This window comes from Protopterus annectens, chromosome 7.part1, assembly GCF_019279795.1.
Source record: "Protopterus annectens isolate FY-2018-M chromosome 7.part1, PAN1.0, whole genome shotgun sequence".
Lineage (NCBI taxonomy): Eukaryota > Metazoa > Chordata > Ceratodontiformes > Protopteridae > Protopterus > Protopterus annectens.
Window position 1 is genome coordinate 309,674,538 of NC_056740.1, and position 26,249 is coordinate 309,700,786.

Here is a 26,249-nt window from a genome sequence, read left to right on the forward strand (position 1 = left end):
GAGGAGGGACTGGACTTCCCTAGCCCCTACCGAGGACGAGTCTGTACACCTGGATGCATTCGGTTCCCGACCTTCCACCTCCTGGGTATCTCCTCCTTTCGATCCATTCATGTATGTAGTGGTTTGAAAGGCTTGGTCAGCTCCAGATTCTGTGGAACCTACTCCGAGGAGACCAAACAAATTTATTACAGCTCCCGAGGACAAACAATTCCTCTCTAAAGGTGTGCCTGTTGATGCCATGGTGGTAGCAGCAGCCACCAAGAAAGAGTTAGCAGAAATCTCTTCATCTGTTCATCCTCCAAACAGAGTCTCGGACGATGGATAGATATGGCAACCGAATGATCTGAAGTAGGATATTCATTTGTCTGCAACCTGTGGGTTATGGATCCGATATCGGATCCGAACCGGCATGGTTTTCCAGCTATGGATCCAAGCTCTCAGCTCCTCCCCTCACCCATAATGCCCTGCTCTACCCTCATGACCTCAAATCTCGTTTGCCGCGCTGGTAACTGGATTTGGGTACATAGCTCTCAGCTAAGTGAACTCTATTTCTTGTTAAAATCAGAGAATTTTTTGGTTTTTTGAGTGAATTTGTGTGAAAGTTTAGGTTTCCCTTTCTTATAAGTGTATTTTGAGTTTATTTTGAGTTAAAGTAAGTAATTTTTATTCCCTCCCCTCGCTGTTGCGTAGAGTGTGTGTGTAGGCCTGTGTGTCTTTTTGTTTTTAAGTTACTTTCTGTAACTTTTAGTGTGTTATAGATTATGGCTGACCAGCCTAAATCTATCTTTTCGAAATGCTCCGAGTGTGGCCATAAGCTCTCACCGGCTGATGGCCACACTCGGTGTGTTAAGTGTCTCGGGGTTGAACACCTCACATCTGGTTGTTCCATTTGTGCAGGGTTCAACCCCAGGGCACTGAGGGAGCGGAGGTCCAAGCTGGTCTTGGCGGGTCTTTTACCGCCAGACTCGGCTCCGGCCTCCGCTCCTTCGGGGACTACTGTGGCTGCAGTTGTTCCCCCTGTGGCACCCCCTCCTGCTCCTGGGACTCAAACTCCCGCTTCTGGAGAGGAGAGGGATGCTGCTAAAGGACGGAGGAGAAGCACCACAAGCGGCGGGCGAGGCCTCTGTTTCGCCCCGCCAGCCAAGCTGGCTTCTCCCGGCTCCGTTCGTTCGGTCTCCTCCTTCTCGGCTCCGGTCCCTGTGTGCTTTTCACGGGTCCTGAGGAGGAGGAGACCCGATCTCCGTCGAGGCTATCGAGGAGGCACTCCAGGCCTACCTCGGTAGCCTCTTCGAGATCTACCCATAGCCTTTCTGATGCTGATCTGGACGGATGATGAGAAGGTTCATCCAGGCCCAGATGCAGATGGGAGTGCTCTTGCCTCCCCTCCGGGGAGCTCAACACCCTTTTTAAGCCTATTGCTCCTTCTCCGACCCGCTATCCGGGTTGAGCAGCTGGAGCCGAGCAGCCGGGCGGGGAAGGTCGGAGCCGATAGTACTTGGTACCGGACCCGACCCTGCCCTCGAGTGCGTCGGACCCGATCTCGGAGCCTGGATCCGAGCCGGATCCGGGGATCAGTGCTCCTTCGGCGCCCGTCTGTGTCGGGCGCACTGTCGCTTCGGATCCGAGTGCTTCGGCGCCGGCTCCGATCCACTCTTCGGATCGAGGAGCCGATTGTCGGATCCGTTGGTGAGGTCGGCTCCCCTTCGCCTTTTGATGTAGTGGAGGGGGCTCTGTTGAGGGTCTCCGGACCCCCGGCACTTGCTTCGGCTCCGTCCCGCGCTCCCTCTGCACTGGGCCAGGCTTCCACCATCCGGCCCCTGGGACAGCCCGTTTCTGTGCCCCAAGTTGCTCCTATGGAGCAAATTGCTGCTTGCGAGGACTCCTCTGACAGCCCCCAGAGGAGGCCCCGCGCAAGCATACGTCCAAAAGGAGGCGCATAGACTCCCCCGAGTCTCTCACAGAAGACACGGACTTGGAGGAAGGGGAAGGCTCCCCACGGTCACCCCCCGAGGATGTCTCCTTTGGAGACATCATGGAAATGCTCCGTATAAGGGGGGGTGGTCTGCCCCCAAGTCTTCCTCGGACGAGTCCGTGTTCTTGGAGGCATTTGAAACGGGCCCGTCTACCTCTTGGGTGTCCCCTGCCAACCCCTGGTGGACCTTATTACCACCAGGGCGTGGAAGGAACCGGACACCGTGGAGCCAATTCCCAAAAGACCGGATAGGATCCTTAGTCCGCCATCCGACCGGACCCATTGGAGTAAGGGGCCTCCTGTAGATGCCATGTTGATGGCGGCCACAAAGAGGGAACTAGCTCAGGAGAGTCCCTCAGTCCACCCACCGAGCAAGGAGTCTCGGATGATGGACCGCTTGGGGAAGCGGATGTTCAGTTCGGCGACCTTCTCGGTAAGGGCGCTGAACTATTTGGCACATGTTATTCGGATGCAGCGAGACCTTATTAAGGAATACGCTGCATCCCCCCCTGAGTCCATTTCGGAGGAGGACAGAGTTCTGCACTCCACCCGTATGGCCACTCTTAGGTCAGTTACGAATACTTCTATGCGGCTACTCTCCCATGCAACGGAGGGCGCCGCTAGAGCTGCGGGGACAGGACTGGTCACTAGACGTCAGGCCTGGCTCCGTCACTGCATTTTTCTGAGCCCTTCAAGGCGTCGTTTAACGCCCCTTTGATGGTTCTGCTCTGTTTGGCAAGACCGTTCGCGAGACGTTGACCCAGAGCGAGAAGGACGGGAAGACGCTGTCTGCCGTCGGAATCCGCTTCTCTGCACCCCAGAGGCCCTATTCTAGGAACCAAAAGGGTCAGAAGAAGATGTGGTTCCGAAGTCGCAGCAGTCCCAGCCTGCTCGGACAACCAGTCCTTCCGTGGCAGAGGAGGACAGGGAGGACGCCGCCCTAGAGGCAGAGGGGCTCCCAGAAACTTCGGGTCCAGGGAACCTTTCTCTGAACGGCCCGCGCAGCAACCCTGAGGGTTGCCCCGACTGCTCTACTCTGGAGGCAGGCGGGGGCATTCGGGGCACCTAGCGGCATGGGAGTCCATAACATCGGACCGCTGGGTTCTCCAAATCATATCCAGGGATATCGCATTCCTTTCCTTCACCTTCCAAAATTGAAGTCCCTCCCAGGCGTCCCACCCGGTCAACGGGAGGCCGCTTTGGCAGAAATTGGCCATCTGCTAAAGAAAAGAGCCATCCAGCCCGTTCCCCAGACCAGATCGGATCAGGGTTCTACTCCAGATTCTTTTTAGTGCCAAAAAGACGGGGAACTAAGACCAATCCTAGACCTCTCTCTCTTGAATCTGGCAGTCCCCAAAGAAAAATTCGAATGGTCACTCTGCAATCTATTCTCCCCTTCTGGGAGAAAAGCACTCGATGCGCTCCACAGATCTCAAGGACGCGTACCACCCCACCCTGATGGACAGGCGCTCCAGGAGGTTCCTCCGCTTCGGCTGGGAGCCAGTCACTACCAGTTCGGGTCCTTCCCTTTGGTCTCACCACAGCCCCAGGGTGTTCACCAAAGTACTAGCAGTGGTAGCGGCCCACCTGAGGCTTCAGGGGTGCAGGTCTTTCCCTACCTGGACGACTGGCTTCTTACCGCCCCAACAAGGCATCTACTTCTCTTGGCTGAGACTCCTTTCTCCATCTTGCTCCATTTCTGGGCATCACAATAAATACAAAGAAGTCCAACCTGGCCCACACAGCTCTTAGATTTCATAGGGGCCAGACTAGACACAAGGAGTTTCTGAGCCTTCCTCACTGCGGACAGAGTTCTAAATCTGCAGCTCCAGGTGCGGGCCATTCTCCATTCAAGTTCTGTTCCAGCGGAGTTGGTCCTGAGGGCTCTAGGGTCCATGGCTTCGGCTATAGCACTTCTTCCTCTTGCCAGGCTCAATATCGCATTCTACAGTGGGCGCTGTTAGTACAGTGGTCATACCTTGCTCTCCCATGCATCATCCCATAGCGATCAGCAAGGCTTGCAAACGGTCCCTCTTGTGGTGGCTCCACTCCCGGATCTCCACAAAGGTCGCCCATTTTGTGCTTCTCCCCTCTCGCCACGGTGACCACGGACGCCTCCGCCTCGGGTGGGGGCACTTTGGGCGGACAGTCCAAGGCACGTGGAGCGATTCAGAGACCTTACTGCATATCAATGTTCTAGAGATGAGAGCAGTGCTCTTAGCGTTGCTAGCACTTCAGGACTTTCTTCCCTTGGGAACAATTGCGATTCAATCGGACAACATGTCTGTTGTCTGGTACATCAACAAGCAAGGGGAACAAGGTCTTACCCTCTTTGTCGAGAGGCCATGAGAGTTTGGGAATGGGCAATCTCCACCAATCGCTTTCTCATAGCAACGCACATTCCGGGTCGGTCCAACATCCTAGCGGACAAGCTCAGTCGCACCATTCTGACCCCTTACGAGTGGTCTCTCAATTGTCAAGTAGCGGAACGCATATTCGCACGGTGGGGAACCCTTCATGCGATCTTTTGCTTCTCCCTCAAACACCAAGTGCGACAGTTTTTCCGCTCTAATACCTCCTCCCGGAGGTACCCCAAGAGACGCTCTGGTGCATGCTTGGCCACCCGGTCTTCTGTATGCCTATCCACCCTTGCCTCTGATGCTGCAAGTTCTTCAGAAAGCCTCTCGGGTGGGTTGCAGAATGATTCTCATTGCTCCATTCTGGCCTCGACAGATCTGGTTCCCCTTCCTAAGGTCTCACTCGGTGAATCCTCCTTGGATTCTAGATCCCATCCGGATCTGATATCCCATCCATCCTGCATTCCTCCTCCGAACCTGGACAACCTGAAGCTGACCGCTTGGCTGCTCCAGTTCCACTCTTGATAAGGACTCGGTATTTCTTCACCTGTAAAGGCTATTTTGGTGGCGGCTCATCAACCATCCCCTAGAAAGGTTTACCGGAGCAAATCGAAACGTTTCTCTGTGTGCGCGGGGCGGCAAGGCCTGAATCCCTTCACGGTTCCTCTCCCTGTAGTGCTTGACTTTCTAACCTCTCTCTTTAACGATGGTGCCAGCAGTTCCACAGTCAAAGTTCAACTGGCGGCAATTTCTCACTATCACATTGGCCAAGATTCTAATCCTCTTATGTCAGCCAAATTGTGTAAGACATTTCTTAAAGGTACTTTTCTTCTCAGGCCTCCTATAAAACAAGCAGTTCCTCCTTGGGACCTTTCTTTGGTCCTGCAGGCCTTGACCGCTCCTCCTTTCGAGCCCGCGGCTACGGTGGATCTCAAATTCTTGTCCTACAAGACAGCCTTTTTGGTAGCCATTACATCAGCCAAGAGAGTTTCTGAACTTCAAGCTTTATCAGCTAAACCTCCTTACTTGGTATTTCATCCGGACCGTGTCTCCCTCAGGACCAACCCGTCCTTCCTTCCTAAAATCGCTTCTGAAGCAAACATCAATCAATCCATTAACCTCCCTGTTTTCTTCCCTAAATATGAAAACAAAGGTGAATATAAGCTACATTCACTAGATGTTCACAGGCAACTTAGATTTTATCTCAACAGGACAGCTGGTCATAGGCAATCCGACCAGCTGTTTATTTCCTTTGCAAAATTCAATTTGGGCAAGCCAATCTCTAAAGTTTCTCTGTCCGCTGGATTTCACAGTGCATTTTATTGGCTTATCAAGCGTCAGGAAGGCCCGCACCGGGGTGTTCATGCCCATTCAACCCGGTCAGTATCTACCTCGGCAGCCTTCAAGGCTAGGATTCCTCTAGATGATATTTGTGCAGCAGCCACGTGGGCTTCATCTCATACATTTATTTCCCACTATAAGTTGGATCTTGCATCTAGGGTAGAGCATCCTTTGGCTCCTTGGTGCTCGGAATATCCTTCCATGATGGCCGCCCAAGATTCAGGTAGCTGGGGACTCTGTCCCACAGGTTGCAGACAAATGAATATCCTACTTCAGATTTAGAAGTTATGTACTCACCATAACGCGTTCCATCTGAGTAGGTGTATTCATTGTCTGCAACCATCCCCCTCCTATCCCCCTGGCCTTTCAGTTTCCTGCATATTCTTTGTTACCCTTTTTAGGGTATTGTTGCTTTGGCAAACTCGATCTGAGGTCATGAGGGTAGAGCAGGGCATTATGGGTGAGGGGAGGAGCTGAGAGCTTGGATCCATAGCTGGAAAACCATGCCGGTTCGGATCCGATATCGGATCCATAACCCACAGGTTGCAGACAAATGAATACACCTACTCAGATGGAACGTTATGGTGAGTACATAACTTCTAATTTGCTTCAGCAACCTTTTCAATGAGGTCCCTGAACTATCTTTGCCATTTTACACGTCTTCAAAGGGATCTCCTGAAAGAGCTTGGAGATGACCTTCAAGATCCTACAGCTGAGGGAGTACCAGCCAAAGTAGCTTCTCAGCTTGCGACACTTAATTCCATAGTCAACTCCTCCATGAGGCTGATTTCCCGTGCAGCCGATGGAGCGAGCAGAGCCGCAGGGACAGGTGTGGCTCTTAGGAGACATGCTTGGATGCGGCTGTGTCAGTTTGCGGAACCCTTTCGAGCGTCCTTCACCAGTACTCCCTTTGATGGCTCCTTTCTCTTTGGGCCTCAGGTGAAAGACACGTTGACCAGGTGTGAGAAGGAAGGCAAGACTCTCTCTGCCATGGGAGTCTGTTTTTCCACCCCTTCCAGACCTTATCCCAAGGGTCAGAAGAGTGGAAAGATGTGGTTCCGAAAATCGCTGGGACCCTTGCCTGACACACGTGGTGATTTTTCCCCCAGGGGCAGAGGGGGAAACAACAATAACAGATGCCGCCCTCGTGGCACAGGGGGACCACAAAACCAGGGTGACAGAGAAACCTTCTCTGCCAAGCCCTTCCAGCATCCCTGAAGTGTTGCCCGACTGCTCACCTCTGGAGGCAGTCGGGGGAAGACTTTCACTATACCCAAAAGCCTGGCCAAATATAACAAGAGACAGATGGGTACTATCCATTATATCTGGAGGTTACAACATTCCGTTCCATCAATCCCCCATAAAATCAAAAAAGCTCATCCCAGATGTCCCACCCAATCTAAGGGATCAAGCAGTCACAGAAGTTTCAAGACTGCTAGAAAAAAGAGCCATTCAAGAAGTCTCCGCAGATCAACTAGGATCCAGAACTTACTCAAGATTCTTTTTAGTGCCAAAAAAGACAAGGGACTGGAGACCAATACTGGATCTCAGCAGATTGAACAAATCTGTACAAAAAGAAAAGTTCCGGATGGTGACACTGCAGTCCATTTTCCCTTTTCTGGGTCAGGACAATTGGATGTGCTCGATAGATCTTTAGGACGCGTACTACCATATCAAGATGGACAGACGCTCCAGGAGATTTCTTCACTTCCAGGTAGGGGCCAGTCATTACCAGTTCAAAGCTCTGCCCTTTGGTCTCACCTCAGCCCCCAGGGTGTTCACCAAGTGTATGGCAGTAGTTACAGCTCACCTGAGGCATCAAGGATTCCAGGTGTTTCCCTATCTAGACGACTGGCTCCTGACTGCTACCACCAGGCATCAGCTCTTAGAGGCATGGGATTATACAATCACATCATGCACTCAACTAGGCATTACAGTAAATTTCAAAAAATCTGCCTTGTTTCCCTGTCAGTCTATCACATACATAGGAGCAGAATTAAGCACAAAAGAAATGTTTGCAAGATTACCACAGAAAGAGTTTCCACAATTCATCAACAAGTGTTAATTCTAATGCAGAGCAAAAGGATTCAAGTCAGATATGTCCTCCAAGCTCTAGGCTCCATGCCAGCTGCCATTCTTCTTGTCCCATTAGCATGTTTCCACATGAGAATCCTTCAGTGGCTTCTTTTCATACAGTGGTCTTTCCAGGAACTACCCATGTCACAGAAACATGCAAAAGGCACCTTTCTTGGTGGATGGTCTCCCCACTAGTAATTCAGGACAGACCTTTCATACAACCCCCTCCTCTAGCCACAGTGACCACGGACGCCTCCCTGATAGGGTGGGTGGGGGCATTATCTAGGCAGGACAGTCCAAGGCACACAGCAACCTCACGAGTACCATCTGCATATCAATGTCCTAGAAGTGAGAGCGGTGCTCGTAGCGTTGCAAGCCCTTCAAGACTCTCTTCCTTCCGGGACCATTGCAGTCCAAACGGACAACATGTCAGTGGTGTGGTACATCAGCAAACAGGGCGGGACCAGGTCTTGCCCCTTGTGTCAAGAAGCACTCAGATTATGGCAATGGCCAATTTCCTCCCAATGTTTTCTGATAGCAATGCACATCCCTGGGAAATCCAACGTTATAGCGGACAGGCTCAGCAGAGCTATCCTCATGTCTCATGAGTGGTCTCTGAATCAGGAAGTTGCGGATCTTATCTTCCACAAATGGGGATAGCCTTGCTGCGACCTATTTGCCACTCCTTTCAACAACAAATGCAGCAGCTACTTCTCCCTACTTCCTCTTCCAGGTCATATACCCAGAGATGCTCTAGTCCACGATTGGCCTCAGGGGACTCCTTTACGCTTTTCCCCCTTTTCCCCTAATACCAAGACTCATACAGAAAGCAAAATCGTTGGGTTGCAAAATGATCCTCATTGCCCCATATTGGCCTCGACAGATATGGTTCCTGTTCCTGCACCTCCACCTTCTGGATCAACCATGGATTCTGGACCCGGTTCCAGATCTTCTGATTCATCAATCAGGCGGGTTGTACCAATCCCTTCAAACTCTCCAGTTCACAGCTTGGTTAGTCCCACTTCCAACCTTAGCCAGGCTTTCCAATATCTCCCCAGCAGTCCGTGATATTATTGTTTCCTCACATAAGTCTGCTACGAGGAAAACGTATGCTAGTAAATGGAAATGGTTTTCTTACTGGGCAAAATCTAGAAATTTGGATCCTTTCTCAGCCCCAGTCCATGAAATTCTTGAATTTCTAGCACAGCTCTTTCAGTCTGGTGCGGCTTTCGCCACCATTAGAGTACAACTAGCTGCCATTTCTAATTTTCATATTGGTATGTTTAATTCTAGCATAATGTCTCATAAGCTCTGCAAGGCCTTTATGAGAGGAACATCTCTTCTTAGACCCCCCCCCCCCCAGTTAGAGATCCTCCTCCTCCTTGGGATCTCAATTTAGTTTTAGCGCCATTAATTTTGCCTCCCTTTGAACCGGCAGCATCATGTTCCTTATAATTTCTTTCTTGGAAGACACTTTTTTTTGGTTGCTATCACTTCAGCTAGACATGTCTCAGAACTTCAAGCACTATGTGTTCGTCTTCCTTACCTGGTGTTTCACAAGGACAGAGTTTCTCTGAGGACCAATCCATCCTTTATTCCTAAAGTCTGCTCAGAGAACAATTTAAATCAATCCATAGATCTCCCAGTTTTCTTTCCTAATCACTACAACAAGGCAGAATACAAGCTCCACCAATTGGATGTGCACAGACAATTGCGTTTTTACCTCCATAGAACTAAGGAACTAAGAAAGTCAGACCAGTTATTTCTTTCTAATGCTTTCAACAAACAAGGCCTTCCAGTTTCTAAGGTGACCTTATCCAGATGGTTATCTGATACTATTGCCTTTATTTATCAGTTACGAAATAAAGAGCTACCAGCTAAACCAAAAGGTCATGCCACGAGAGCATTAGTCACCTCTGTAGCCTTTCAGTCTAGGTTGCCCATAGACTCAATCTGTGCAGCTGCCACTTGGGCAAACCCTCACACTTTTATCTCTCATTACATGGTGGATATGGTCTCTCGGAGCAGAGCTTCCTTTGGATGTTCTTCATGTTTCACTGTTGCAGTCATTACATTTGGGTAATCCTGCTGGCAGGTTGCCCTCAATCGGCCTGAATTCCAAAGTCTTGGGTCCTGCGTCGGCTGCTGTCACCCCTTCCCTGACATCAGGTCATCAGGGGTATAAAAGTTGCGGCCGACGCCATTTTCTTTAGTCTTTCTTGCCGCACGTTGCCCGAAGCAGAAGCAGTTCGCAAGTGCCGGTCGGCCGACTCCTGAGATTTTCGTGTTCGAGTTTCAGATCCGAAGTCTTCAATAAAGCTAAGTACCCCGTTGGGGAAACTTTTTTCTTGCTCCAGACCGATGTCAGAAAATGTTAATAATTGTATTTCTTGTGGAAAGCAAATACCTCATAAGGACTTTCATTCTTACTGTATTCCTTGCCTAGGCCCTGATCACAACGTTGCTGGTTGTCGGTTTTGTGCTAGATTTAACCAACGCACTATTAAGCGTAGGTATGATTTTGCTTTAAACTATTTTGGACACCGGTTTAATTATCCAGAAATGTCATCAGATAACCGTCCGACTATCGGAGTTCACAAAAAACGCAAAGAAAAGGAGCGAGATAGACAACCGAGGCCCAAAACCGATGACGAAGCTTCTCCTAAGCCAGTTGCCAGTTCTCAATGAGGCACTTTCGCAGCCCCTGACGCCCACTACTTTAGAGTCGCAGGCTGCTACCGACTCCCACGTGGAGTCGGTCATGCTGCTGGAAACTCAAAGGTATTGGAGCCTCGGATACTATTCCTTCAGATGGGTCCGGAGCCGCTGAGCAGGCACCAGCTTCTGAGGGTGTATTCAGACCTAAGCATCTTTACATTAAACCATCCTCAGCTTCAAAGGCAAAGACTAAAGCACCTTCTAAAGCAAAGAAACAAACTCAAGAGCCACGTGGACAGGCCTCTATGCCCAAAAAAACAGATGCTCAAAATGGCCGAAGACTTAATTACCTTGATCAGGGGTTCCCATCCCCCTCCTGATGAGGCCTAGGCAAGAGACTGACTATGAATCTTCAGATCAGATTTCTATTTCTTCTGATTCCTCTTCTGATCAGGAATATTCTCTTCCCCCCTATGAGGATTCTGATGCTGAAGAAGCCATACCTTCAGCTTTTCCTGCAGAGGACTATTCATTTGGGGAAACCTTGCATACCATGAGGGAGCATTTTCAGAATCCAAAAAGAGGCTCAGGGATTTCCTTTTACTACCTCAACACAGGCCACTAGCTATTCCACCTGTGTTAGATATTGTAGATGACGTGTTTTCGGAGTCTAGTCTTACCCCTGACACCTTACCTCCAGCTCCTGTTAAGCCTGACAGATATTACAGGGTTCCTGACTCTCATAAATTTCTTTTTAAAAACCCTGCTGCAGACCCAGAAACTATTTCACAGGGTCCCAAAGGAGTTAAGGCTTCCTCTGCAAAAAACCCTACCCCCTCTGACAGAGATTCTAGGGCACTGGATAGATGGGGAAAGAAGGTTTACACATCTGCTACCTTGGCTATAAGGGCCTTAAACTGTCAGTTTCATATGCTCAAATATCAGCAACATGTCATGGCATTGCTTAAACAGAAAATGTTATTAAACTCTGAATGTGCAGAAAACAAGGAAATGCAGGATTTATTGCCTGCAGCTGAACAAGTTGGAAAGCATACTTTGCAATGTGGTTTTGATTCTTTGGAGGCCTCCTGTAGGGCCGCAGTTATGGGTTCTGTAATTAGGAGGCATGCTTGGTTAAAGGAACAAAATCTGCCTGATCATGTCGTAGTTAAATTATTAGATGCACCTTTACAGCATGATACTTTGTTTGGTGTTAAGGCAGAGGAGGTGTTAAAGAAAATAGAGGACAAAGCTAAATCTTTGCAAACTGTCAAAGATTTTTTACAAGTACAGCCACCTAGGTTTAGTAGACACTGGCCTACAAAGAATTGGTCCTTTCCTGTGTCAGACAGACCTCAAAGGAGCAGATCCAGACACCCTAGAGGCAGATCCCAGGCGCAAGGTTCTTACAGGTCAAAGCAGTGGGGTGCTTCTACCTCCAAAGTTGGAGAAGACAAACCACAGCCATACAGGAAACAGTCCCAATGGCTTCCCCCTGCCTGCACCAAGCACTTATCTCCTGGCAGCACCCTTAGGGGGAAAATTAGCACTTTTTTTCTCGAAATTGGCACATTATAACCCAGGACAAGTGGGTTCTAAATATCGTGCCACAAGGGTACAAGTTCCATTTCCATACCCTGCCAAAGGCAAACGGCTGGCCAGATCTGCCAAAAAATCAATGGGCAGAGGCACAAAAACAAGTCTCATCCCTCATGGACATGGGGGCCATTCAACAAGTACCACAGCAAGAGCAGGGACAAGGATTTTACTCGACTGTTTCTGATACCCGGAAAGGACAAGACCTGGAGACCAATACTGGACCTATCTATTCTGAACACATTCCTGGATATACCAAAATTCAAGATGATGACTTTGTAGCAGCTTCTGCCCATGCTGGGTAAGAATGCTTGGCTGGTGACTCTAGACCTAAAAGTGGCATACCTGCATGTCCTAATCAGACAATTATGCAGAAGATACCTCAGATTCAAGGCTGGCTCAATGCACTACCAATTCTCTGCGCTGCCCTTTGGTTTATCTACTGCGCCCAGGGTCTTTACAAAGTGCCTATCACCAGTAATTGCATTCTGCAGACAAAGAGGAATACAAATATATCCTACTTGGACGACTGTCTAATTCAAGCAGAGAACAAGGACATTCTTCTACAGCATCTGGCGTTTGTGAAAAGGCTACTAACATGCCTAGGGTACACAGTCAACGAAAAGAAATCAAAACTAGTACCCTCTCAAGAGATAATATTCCTGGGTGCAAGCTTGAATACAACTGCGCAGATGGCTTACCTCACGCCAAACAAGCAAAGGCAACTGACTACTTACTTCAAACTGATGGCAACAAAGACCCAGTTATCTGCAAGAAAACTTCTGCAGGCTTTGGGCTTCATGGCATCCTGCATCCTACTAATTCCATATGAGGAAACTTCAGTGGTACCTAAAGAGTGTTTGGACTCAACATTGCCACAGCCTGGAAACAATAGTTACTCTCATTCCCTGCCTACAACAGGAGTTTCGATGGTGGGCAAAGGCTTGTCACCAAACCAAGGGATAGCCATTCACATTACCCCCAGCCAGGCAGACACTAACAACGAATGCATCAGATTATGCCTGGGGGGCCCACATGACAGGAAGATGCATTCAGGGGACATGGTCCTCAACCCAAATGCATCTACATATCAATCAAAAAGCGATGCTAGCTGTTCAGAATGCCCTGACAGCCTTCAAGGACCTACTTCATCCGGGACAACTACTGATAAAGACAGACAACACCATGGTCATGTGGTATATAAACAAGCAGGGGGGCACACATTCTTACCCCCTTTGCAGACTAGCCATGACTTTGTGGGACATAGCATTAACTTACCAAGTACATCTGCAGGCACAATTCCTGCCAGGAAGGAAAAATACTCTGACAGACGAACTAAGCAGAAACCTCATGGATCCTCACGAGTGGCAGCTGGATCCACAAGTCTTCAGCATGATAACAAGGAAATGGGGATGCCCGAACATAGATCTATTTGCCTCCCCTCACAACTACCAACTAAAAAGATTCTGCACAAGGACTTATCACAGACAAGCATGGAAATTGGACACCCTATCTTTCAGCTGGAAAAACCTATCTGTATATGCCTTTCCCCCTCTGCCTCTCCTCCCCAAGGTACTCCTAAAGGTCAGATAGGAGAAGCCAAAAATGACACTGATTGCCCCAGACTGGCCCTGCCAGTACTGGTTCCCAATCCTAAAGAACTTGTCTCAATGCCCAGCTTGGACCTTACCTCAAATACCTCATCTACTTTCCCAGCAAAACAATCAGATCCTGCACAGCCAACTCAGGACTTTAAACCTGGCAGCATGGCGGATAATGTAGTCATACAAAACACACCTCTCAGTAAAGCTGTGATGTATGTCATCTTGGATGCCAGAAGGCCTAGTACTAGAAAATCTTATGATGGAAAATGGAAGAGATTCTGTGCTTGGAACCAGGCACAAGGAACTGATACAGCTGTGCCAAATATTCCTCAGATTTTGCAATACTTAACTGAGATGCTGGACAAAGGCCTATCTTTTTCATCTATTAAAATTCATGCCTCTGCAATTTCGGCTCATTACAATACAGAGCCACCAATCTTTTCTCATCCCTTATTAAAACAGTACCTCAGAGGAGCCAAAAATTTAAGGCCTCCAAGGAGATCACCAATGCCTGCATGGGACCTCAACTATGTCTTGGAAAAACTCACCCTGCCTCCTTTTGAGCCAGCTGCTACTGCTGATATAAAGTTTTTATCTTGGAAAACAGCTCTGCTCCTAGCAATAACTTCTGCAAGACGTGTTTCAGAGTTACAGGCACTCATGGCTGTGGAACCTTTTATCATGTTTTATTCAGACAGGGTCTCTCTGAGGACAAACACAACATTTATGCCTAAGGTGGTATCCAGTGTGGCTCTTAACCAAACTATTCATCTGCCAACTTTTTATCCAAATCCACAGAACGAGGTGGAGAGAATCCTGCATTCTTTGGACGTACACAGACAGCTTAGATTCTACTTGGACAGAACCAAAGTTTTCAGAAAGACAGAGCAATTACTAGTGGCATATGCTGCAGGATCACAGTGAAAGGCTATCTCAAAGCAGACTATTTCAAAGTGGATAGGCCACTGCATTCATTTCTGCTACTTACACCATGGCAAGCCAGTGCCTAAGGGCATTAGGCCACATTCAACCAGAGCTGCAGCCACTTCAGCAGCTTTTCTCAGGGGAGTACCAACCAAGGACATTTTAGAGGCTGCTACTTGGAGTTCAGTGCCCACCTTTACAAAGCACTATCATCTGCCACTCTACTCTAAATCCAGGGCAGGCTTTGCCACTGCAGTTCTGCAGGGCCTCATAGCCGCTCCTAATGCTGTTTAGCTCCATCCTCCCATCCATAGCTTTGGGACTCTACCCAAATGTAATGACTGCAACAGTGAAACACGAAGAACATAGTACAGTTGTGTACACTTACCATAAATGTAGATGTTCGAGTGTATTCACTGTTGCAGTCCAGGTTACCCACCCGCCATCCCCCTTTTCTTCTGATGGAACCTATCTTTCCTTCTCTCATTTACACAACCTATGTGGTGTATTTGCTGGTAGATGAAGGTAAAGTTTATATCGGTGCATGTATTTATATATATAAATTTTGGCTACCCTTTTAGGGGGCACCTGACATCTGGGGCAAGAAAAACGAAAGAAAATGGCGTCGGCCGCATGTTTTTATACCCCTGACGACCTGACGTCAGGGAATGGGCGACAGCAGCCGACGCAGGACCAGGACTTTGGAATTCAGGCCGACTGAGGGCAACCTGCCAGCAGGATTACCCAAATGTAATGACTATAACAGTGAATACACTCGAACATCTACATTTATGGTAAGTGTACACAACTGTACTTTCTACTGTTTTGAAGAGTCTGTTCCAATGAGCCACCCGGGATTTTAGGTGCTAGGGACGCTGTCCCAAACAGCAAGAATGAAGGCGAGATGGACAACTTGACATAAAGAAGTTATGTACCTACCATAATGTTCCATGTTAGTTGTCTTCATCTCGCCTTCCTTCTTGCGTCCCTTTTTCCTTCCCCCTTCCTAGAGGATTCTGAGGAGTTCCTTTTTGTTTTCACTGGATGAGTATCTTTTATTACTTCACTTGCCATATAATTTATGACTCTTTCCTTGTTTAGGTGTATTGGACAACCGTTTTCTAGGAACTGGTTACTCTACTTATGTCTAGTGTGTGCTATCACAAATGAGATCTGGGTAGCTGACGCTGGGCATTCTGGGATAAGGGGTAGCCTCGAGCCAGTAAACAGCTCTCGAGCTATAGAAGATGGCCGAGTCGGAGCCAAGGATCGGCTGAGAACCCAAACAGCAAGAAGGAAGGCGAGATGAAGGCAACTAACATGGAACGTTATGGTAGGTACATAACTTATTTTTTCTTCTGATTACCAGGATTTGCTCTTATCTACCTATGAGGATTTTGATGCAGAGGATTCCATTCCCTCTGCTTCCCTTCCAGAAGATTTTTCTTTTGGGGAAACCATGCACTCTCTTAGGGAGCATTTCCTCTGGGAAAACAGGTTTTCTCTGACTCCAAAAAGAGGCTTAGGGAATTCTTACTCCTCCCTCAACACAGGCCTTTAGCTATCTCTTCTGTTCTGGACATTGTAGATAATGCTTTCCTGGAATCTAGCCTGGCCCCAGACTCTTTACCTCCAGCTCCCAGAAAACCTGACAGGTATTACAGAGTACCTGACTGTCACAAGTTTCTCTCCAAAAATCCTACTGCGGATCCAGAGACCATTTCCCAAAGACCAAAAGGCATTAAGGCTACTACTGCTAAAAACCCTACCCCCTCTGATAGAGATTCCAGGGCCTTGGACAGATGGGGTAAGAAGGTATACACTTCTGCTACTTTGGCAGTTTAAGGCCCTAATGGCCAGTTTCATATGTTAAAGTATCAACAACATATTATGGGACTTCTTAAACAGAAAATGATGTTGACTCCTGCCTGAAATGATGTTGACTCCTGACTGTGCTGAACATAAAGAATTACAAGATTTAATACATTCTGCTGAACAAGTTGGAAAACATGCTTTGCAATGTGGTTTTGACTCTTTAGAAGCATCTTGCAGGGCTGCTGTCACTGGGTCTGCACTTAGAAGGCATGCTTGGCTTAAGGAGCAAAATTTGCCAGATCATGTTAAATGTAAATTGCTGGATGCTCACTTAAACCAAGAACACCTGTTTGGCAACAAAGCAGAAGTCATCCTTAAAAAGATGGAGGAAAAAGCTAAATATATGCAAACTGTTAAAGATTTCCTGCAAGTACAGCCTCTCAGATTTATTAGGGATTGGCCTTCTAAGAATTGGTCCTTTCCAGTCTCTTCCAGGCCTTTTCAGCCCAAACCCAGGATCAGCAGACCACCTAGGCTACAGTGTCAAGGTACACACAGGCCTAAGCAGTGGGGGGCTCTCACTTCCAAAGCTGGAAGTAGTAAGACCCCCCCCCCATGCAAAAGTGTCACAATGACTTAATCTTAAGCCTTCCAAGCCCTGCTCAACTGCCTGCTCCCTTGGGGGGAAAGATCGCCCTGCATGCAATAAACTGGGAAATCATTACCCAGGGCAAATGGGTTTTAAATGTAGTTTTCCAAGGATACCGATTCCACTTCCACACCTTACCAACCCCAAACGGTTGGCCAGACCTACCCCCAAATCAGTGGGCAGAGGCTCAGCAGCAGGTTCTCTCACTTCTAAGTATCAGGGCTATTCAACCTGTCCCAGCAGAAGAAAAGGGGGACAAGGTTTTTACTCAAGACTTTTCCTGGTACCCAGAAAAGACAGCTCCTGGTATCCTATCCTGGACCTCTATATTCTAAACACCTTTTTGGTAATCTCAAAATTCAAAATGCTAACACTTCAACAGCTGCTTCCTATGCTAGGCAAAGATGCCTGGTTGGCAACCTTAGACTTAAAGGAAGCTTACCTGCACATTCCAATAAGGGAATCTTGCAGGAAATACCTACGCTTCAGAGCAGGCTGCATACACTATCAGTTCTCTGCACTTCCTTTTGGCTTATCTACTGCGCCCAGGGTATTTACAAAGTGTCTAGCTCCAGTCATTGCATTTTTGCAGGCAAAGAAATATTGAAATATATCCATACCTGGACGATTGTCTAATTCAGGCAGAAAACCAGGGCATGCTTCTAAAACATCTGGCATTTGTAAAGAAACTTCTAACATCACTGGGGTACATCATAAATGAAAATAAATCTCATCTAGTACCCTACCAACAAATTGTATTCCTGGGAGCAAGCTTGAACACAACTTTCCAGATGGCTTACTTCACACCAGAGAAACAAGTTTATTTGACAGCTTACTTCAAACTACCAAACCCAGCTATCTGCAAGGAAAAATCCTGCAAACCCTGGGGTTCATGGCCTCTTGCATTCTACTAATTCTGTATGCAAGACTGCATATGAGGAAACTATAATGGTAACTAAAAAGCCTATGGTGTCAACATTCTCAGGACCTGGAATCAATGATTCCTATCATTCCTTGTATAAAGACACCTTTGTTTGGCAGAGGCTTGCTACCACAACAAGGGGCTCCTGTTCACTCTACTACCCACTGCCGCCCAAACCCTAACAACAGACACATCAGACTATGCATGGGGGGCTCACTTGGCAGGACAGTGCATTCAGGGCAAATGGAACCCTAGTCAAAGGCACCTGCATATCAATCAAAAAGAAATGTTAGCTGTGCAGAATTCCCTGCAGCCTTCAAGGGCCACATTCTTCCAGGACAATTATTAGTAAAGACAGACAACACCACTGTTATGTGGTACGTAAACAAGCAGGGGAGAACCCACTCATACCCTCTTTGCAGACTAGCCATGGCTCTGTGGAACACAGCCTTGAGCTACCAAGTTCACCTACAAGCTCAGTTCCTGCCAGGCAAGCTAAATTCACTGGCAGATGACCTAAGCAGAAATCTCATGGACCCACACGAGTGGAAACTGGAACCAAAGATATTCAACCTTTTGAGAAACAAATGGGGGAATCCAGAGATAGACCTGTTTGCCTCCCCTCAAAACTATCCATTGGACAAATTCTGCACAAGGACTTCCCACAGTCAAGCTTGGAAAGTGGATGCCCTGTCCTTCACCTGGGAAAGCCTCTCAGTTTATGCCTTTCCTCTCAAAAGTTTTGCTAAAGATCAAACAGGACAAACCAAGGACAATACTGATTGCACCAAAATGGCCTCACCAGCACTGGTATCCCCTTTTGCACAGTATGCCACTGCTGGAACCATGGCACCTGTCTCAGACCCCTTTACTGATGTCCCAGCAGGAGGGACAGATTCTGCACCCTCAGCTTCAAACCTTGAACCTTGCAGCCTGGCTAATTCCTTGAGCTGTCCAATAGCATCCCTCAGTAAGCAGGTGCTAGACGTCATTCTGGAGGCAAGGAGGCCTAGTACTAAAAAATCCTCTGCTGAAAAGTGGAAAAGATACTGTTCCTGGAGCCAGACTCGGGGGAGGATGGGCACAACGGTGCCCAGCTTACCGCATATTCTTCAGTACTTAACAGAGATGCTCCACAAGGGCCTTTCGTTCTCGTCAATTAAAATTCATGCCTCTGCCATTTCAGCAAATTATAATACTGAACCACCCCTCTTCTCTCACCCCCTGCTAAGGCAATTCCTCAGAGAGGCCAAAAATTTAAGACCTCCCAGGAGAGCCCCTACTCCAGCCTGGGACCTTACTTTGAATTGGGAACGCTCACTCTACCTTTTTGAGTCAGCTGCAACTGCAGAGTTGAAATTCCTTTCTTGGAAAACCACTTTCCTTCTAGCCATCACTTCAGCAAGAAGAATGTATGAATTACAGGCCCTCATGGCAGTGGAGCCCTTCATCATCTTCCATGCAGACAGGGTGTTCCTCAGGACCAATCCCTCCTTTATGCCCAAGGTGTCTAGTGTGGCCCTTAATCAGTCCATTATCCCTCCTTTATGCCCAAGTTGGTGTCTAGTGTGGCCCTTAATCAGTCCATTCATTTGCCTACTTTTTTCCCAAATCCACAAAACAAAAGAGAATGAATACTGCACTCTTTGGGTGTGCACAGACAACTTAGATTTTATTTGGACAGGACTAAGCCTCTCAGAAAATCTAAACAGCTGCTAGTTGGCTTTGCTGCAGGGGTAGAGGGGAAGGCCATTTCAAAGCAAAGCATTTCTAAGTGGATAGGCCATTGCATTAGTTTCTGCTGTAAGCACCATGGAAAACCTACCTCATAGGGGATAAGATCACATTCCACCAGGGCTGCATCTACCTCTACAGCCTTTCTCAGAGGTGTCCCTAGCAGGGACATCCTAGAAGCTGCTACCTGGAGCTCTTTACATACCTTCACCAAGCATTACCACATACCTATGTTTTCTAAATCCAGAGCTGATTTTGCCACTGCAGTTTGCAGGGCTTAATAGCTGGTCCTAATGCTGTCTAACTTCCTCCTCCCTTCCTTAGCTTTGGGAATCAACCCAAATGTAATGACTGCAACAGCGAAACATGAAGAACATAGTACAGTTGTGTACACTTACCATAAATGTAGATGTTTGGGTGTATTCACTGTTGCAGTTCTGGTTACCCTGACTTCTCTTGGCTGTACCTTTCTTCTTGTTTAGTGTATTTCAGCTTTCTGGTGTATCTGCTTTTTGTTGGAGGTGTAATCTAACATGTAATTGCTTTCCATTATGGGGGCACCTGACATCTGGGCCAAGAAAAACTGATGTAATGGCATTGGCTGCATGTTTTATACCCCTAACAACCTGACATCATGGAAGAAGAGACAGCATCCGACGTAGGAATCCAAGACTTTGATATTCAGGCCGGCTGAGGGCTACCTGCAGGCAGATAACCCAAATGTAATGACTGCAACAGTGAATACACTCGAACATTTACATTTATGGTAAGTGTACACAAGTGTACTTCATTACCAGTTCAGAGTCCAGCCTTTTGACCTAACCACAGCCCCCAGTGTGTTGACCAGTTGTATCGCAGTACTGCCATCTCACTCAACTTTGCAAGTATCCCGGGTGTTTCCATTTTGGGACGACAGACTCGCTACTGCCCCAACCAAGCATTTACTGGTGCAAATTTGAGATTAAGTATGGTAGGCTTGTCCAGAATTTGGGATCTCCATCAATAACAATTAGTCACAATTCTAACTGACTACATGTTAGAGTTTATGGGAGCAATTTTTCAACACTGTGTTTATCCTAGCATCTCTTCCCCTTTACGGAGTACAAACAGTAGCTCAGAAAATAATCGGTAATACCAAAATATCAGCAGGATTGATTTCGCAAGTTCTGGGGTCAATGTTCTATTTCCTTACCAAGAATAGATGGTACAAATACAATGATAAACTCTCTCTCAATCTGTGTCGATATAGATAATAACTCAGTTAGGCAAAGGTCATCTTTCTGGGTGAACGCAAAACAACTGTGCTAGTCCATCATTTCTTCTTTTGCCACCCAAACCCACGGATGCTTCCCTCTTTGGATGGAGTGGACAGTACCTGGGGAATACAGTCCAGGGATTTAGTCCCCCTGAGGAGGCCAACTTACATATACTGAAAGTGTGGCAATGGGCGATTTTCTTCCAACCGCTTTATAATTGTAACACTTTTTCCAGAGAAGTTCTACGTGATAGCTGTCAACTTGAGCAGGTCCATTTTACTTCCTCACAACTTGTGTCTCAGCAACAAAGTGACGGACATGGTTTATTTATTTATTCATTCGCTTAGCGTAAGGACGATTTTTCATTCTGTGCCCAAGAGTAAAGACTTGAGGCAAATGAAATTGCATATTTAAATAGAAGAAAAATGTTATGCAAACTAAACGTACATCAACAACAAGGTGGAAGAAAATAAAACATGATAGGCGCTTACAATGCATTTTTAATAAACATTACTTCAGAAAGCACCCAGATTGAAGAACAAGCCATCCTCACCGTATCTTACTGACCTCAACTAAGATGGTTCCCCTTCCTTTGACTTCTTTTTTTCTATACTCTCGTTTGATTTTAGATCGATTTACAGAGCTTCTGTCTCACCTAATAGGCATGATTCATCCCCATATCTCTAGCCTAAAACTGTCTGCCTGTTTTTTTTCTCATTATATTGATAGCCAGGCAACCTGTGCTTTTTTTTTTCATTCCATTCCATTTTGTTACCTTCCCATAACAACTCTGTATGTGGAATCTCTACAGAAATTTATAGAGAAGATTTTTCACTTTATTGAGTAGAGCAGTATCAGGTAGAACCTTTCACAGCCCCAATACATTCTGTCTTTGAATTTCTAGCCAGTTTATTTTAAGAGGATGCTAGTTTATCGAGTATTTAATTTCTCCTCACAACCTTTCTCAGATTTCTGTGTAGATTTTCAGAATTCTTCTCTGGCTTCCTCTAAACTTTGCAAAACATTTTTTAATGGTTTTCTTCTACTTAGATCTCCTTACAAAGATCCCATACCACCATGGGATATACAGTTGGTATGGCAAACTTTGACACAGTCTCTTCAAACTACAGCCAAGTGTAATCTAAAATTCTTTACCTGGAACATTTACGTTTACTTCCATTGGATAATGTCAGAACTTCAGGTATTATATTCTAGCCGCCCTGTCTTGTTTTTCCACATGGATCAGGACACTTCACATACCCCTCTACTGAGTGCAGTGTCAGAATACAGCATTAACCATCCAAATGAATCTGCCAGTATTTTTCCCCAGACTTTCCAAATAAAGGAGAGTATATGCTGCTCTTACTAGATGTTTATAGAAAATGACATTTCTACCTGCACAGAACTAACAACTTAGAAAGATCGATCAATTCTTGGATTCTATAACACATCACAAAATGGACAAATTGGTCACAAATGTAACTATAACCAAGCAGTTGACAGATGATATTTTGTGTCCACTAAATGGAATTTCCCCCTAACCAACCAGTACAGGCTATTTCAACTGCATCGATGACCACTTCCACTATCTTCCAATCTAGACTACACATGGAGTCTTGTTATGGGACAATTCCTTGGTCAAATCCTAATACCTATATCATTCATTACAAATTGTAGCCGGTCTCTAGGGAAAGAGAGACCTTTGCCTCAACTGTACTCAGGAATATCCTTTATTAAAATTCACCCATGAATTCAGACAGCTGGGGAGAGACTGTCCCATACGTTGAGGAAGAATGAGAATTGACAACATCAGATAAAGTTATATTCTTACCATAACGTTCCATCTATGTTGTCTATTTTCATTCTTCCTTAACTCCCCATCCTCCATCCCCTTCTATTTATCAAAAGAGAATTCTGGAGGGATGAAGTTCTTGGAGCACTACATGTCCCATGTGTTGAACTCTTTGTCAGTTCTTTATGGTCTTCATGTGAAGCTGCAAACAAGATCTGAGGGATGTTAGGGTTGGTGCATTATCAGTATGGAAGGAGCTGAAGTGTTTCTTGGTGACCATGGGCTAGAATATTGACCGAGTCAGATCTGAACTTATATGTTTCGGAATAATGAAAATAAACAATACAGATGGAATGTTACAGTAAGTACATAGCTTCTTTTTGTCATTTTTTCATGTATGTTATCCACTGTTCTAGGTTACTTTTGAGGTGTGTGACGTCTGCTTTGGTTCTCTTCCTTCAAGGACTAGAATCCATTTTTTATAATTTTTTTGGTCTTGCCTATTCAGAGCTCTTGGATCTTTTGATGCGAGTATTTTTAGTGTTGTGATTGGAAGAGAACCATTGCCTTAATTTTTGATGCATTCAAAAGATCATCAGAATTAAATAGCATGCTTTGTACATGGTTGAAGGTACATTGTAATTTGGCGTTTATATCCTCATTTGAATAGGCAGAGAAAGAGAATGAATTTGTGGAATGAAGCCGATAGGACTGCGATTCTTGTTTGTTTTTCATAAAAATGTTAGAGGCAAGGGCTGAAAGCAGATATCCATTGAGAGAAAGGATCTGAAGTGTAGTGAGCCAGTCTTAAAGTTTAGTTCCTGTTACCCAGATAGCTGGCAGACCAATACAGGGTAGGTTTGAATGACCTCATGAAGTAGTATATCAGGATTGAATATCATCTCTGTCAAATTCTTTTGATAGCTAATAATAGTATTCCATTAACCTGACCTAGGTTTGAGATGATATAAGGATTGTGTAAATTCAAGAAAAGGTGTGTGCTGATATGTATTTGCTCACATTAGGTTTCAGGTCTTCACTGATTCATTGATTTGCAAGAAAGGCAGTCATGGGCTATGTGCAGTTAAGTAGATGGGCTTGATAATATGCTGTGTGCTGGCAACAAGCAAGTCCACTGTTTGCAGTGGTTCATCTAAGTAAATTGCAAGATTGTGACTAGTGGAGATAATGAACTGAGAAATAGTACTTAGCAAGCACTATTCCCTTAGTCTCTTCATAGGTCAGCTTAGAAAAGTCATCTTTTCATGGTATTTCATCATAATTAAATGTTTTGTTATAGTATTCATCTTGTGATAACTTGTTTGCAAATTTATAAAACTTGAGAAAATATATTTAGCCCAGAGAACTGTAGCTGTTTTGTTTGACAAGCATCTTTATTTTAATTTGTGTTCTCATGTTTTAAGAGCCAGAAGTGACTGTTTTAAGGGTTCTATTTTGTAAAAATGATGTTGAATTGTCTTAGATTTTAGTCCATACTGTTGGTATGCTGAATTTTACTAATAAAAAACGCTTATTTTGCACTTAAATGGTGCTAAAAGGGTGTGCGTGCCAGTGACATTGCATGAGTATTTAAAATCTTTTTCATTTTCCACTTTCTTATTCAGGATGGCGGCTATTTGATGACAGTACAGTTACTACTGTAGAAGAAAGTCAAGTTGTAACTCGTTACGCCTATGTGCTGTTCTATCGGCGAAGGAACTCTCCCGTGGAGAGACCAACACGAGTCCATACAACAGCTCACCACACAGAAAGTGCTACTTCAGCAGAAGCATCTGCCACTCAGGTGAGGTTTTTGTTAACTGTAGTTTAAACATGTACACTTTTTGGAAATGCCCCGTGTTAGTTTTCATTGCTAATATGCAAGTTATATGTTAAGAATTGTCAAAAATGTGTTTGTTTCTGTCTCCTGTAATTGAGAACATTTAGACAAAACAAAGAGAGTATGCTGATGTGGCATGAGGGAGAGAGTAAATGAGCATGTGTATGCAGAGATGTATGCAACTATTGCTGGATATTTGTGTTGTATGTATGTTTAGAGCTGTACATGTGTTTGTGATCATTATTCTTTTGACATGTGCAGTCATCTTGACATAAACAGCAATCATTAGATGCACCTTCCGTTTGACTATGTTGTTGTGAACTGTTTGATGTTCATCGTGTTTCACTGTTGCAGTCATTACAATTGGGTTATCCTGCTGGCAGGCTGCCCGCAGTCGGCCCGAGTTCCAAAGTCTAGGTCCGGCGTTGGTTGCTGTCGCCTCCTCCCTGATGTCAGTGCGCCAGGGGTATAAAAAAAAAGCAGCCAATGCCATTTTCTCCAGTTTTTCTTGCTGCGCGGTGCCTGAAGCAAAAGCAGTTTGCAAGTGCTGGTTGGCCGACTCCTGAGATTTTCAAATTTGAATCTCCGATCCGAAGTCTTCATTAAAGCTAAGTACCCCGTTAGGGAAACTTTTTTCTTGCTCCAGACAGATGTCAGAAAAAGTTAATAATTGTATTTCTTGTGGGAAGCAAATACCTCATAAGGATTTTCATTCTTACTGTATTCCTTGCCTAGGCCCTGACCACAACGTTGCTAGTTGTCGGTTTTGTGCTAGATTTAACCAATGCACTATTAAGCGTTGGAACGATTTTGCATTTCATTATTTAGGCAGAAGATTTAACTATATAATGCCGTCGGAGCAACCAACTACCAGAGTTTATAAAAAGCGCAAAGAAAAGGACAGGCACCTGAGGTCAAAAAACGATGATGAGGCTTCTGCTAGGCCTGTCGCCGTTACTCAGTGAGGCGCATTCGCAGCCCCTGACACCCGCTACCTCAGAGCCACAGGCGACTTCCGACTCCCACGTGAGCCGACTAGGCCACTGGAAACTCAAGGTATTGGACACTCGGAAACTATTCCCTCAGATGGGTCCAGAGCCATTGAGCAGGCATCGGCTTCTGAGGGTGTTTTCAGGCCTACACAGTTATATGTAAAACCAACTTCAGCTTCAAAGGCAAAGACTAAAGCAGCTGTAAAGACAAAGAAACAAGTACAGCATTCTCCTGGACAGGCCTCCATGCCTAAAAACAGATGCTTAAAATGGCAGAAGACCTAATTACTTTAATCAGGGGTTCCCATCCCCCTCCTGATAAGAGGCCTAGGCAAGAGATAAAATATGCATCTTCAGATCAGGTTTCCATTTCCTCTGATTCCTCTTCTGACCAGGAATATTCTCTTCCTCCCTATGAGGGTTGTGATGCTGAAGAATCTATTCCTTCAGCCTCTCCTCCTGAGGATTATTCTTTTGGGGAAACTCTGCATACTATGAGGGAGCATTTCCACTGGGAGAACCAAGATTACTCAGAATCCAAGAAAAGGCTCAGAGACTTCCTTTTATTGCCTCAGCACAGACCCCTTGCTATCCCTCCTGTTTTAGACATTGTAGATGATGTATTTTCAGAGTCCGGACTGTCTCCTGACTCTTTGCCAGCAGCTCCTATTAAGCCAGACAGATACTACAGGGTTCCTGATTCACACAGATTTCTTTATAA

At 46.1% G+C, this 26,249-nt stretch overlaps 1 protein-coding gene across 1 annotated transcript in view; it reads left to right on the top strand.

Annotated features, from left to right (window-relative positions):
* Positions 1-26,249, top strand: part of USP19 (ubiquitin specific peptidase 19) — a 3,461,697-nt gene that overhangs the window by 2,967,779 nt on the left and 467,669 nt on the right. The window contains exon 23 of the mRNA XM_044078491.1: positions 24,322-24,500. Coding sequence (XP_043934426.1) covers positions 24,322-24,500 — 179 coding nt within the window. The remainder of the gene's footprint in view (positions 1-24,321; positions 24,501-26,249) is intronic.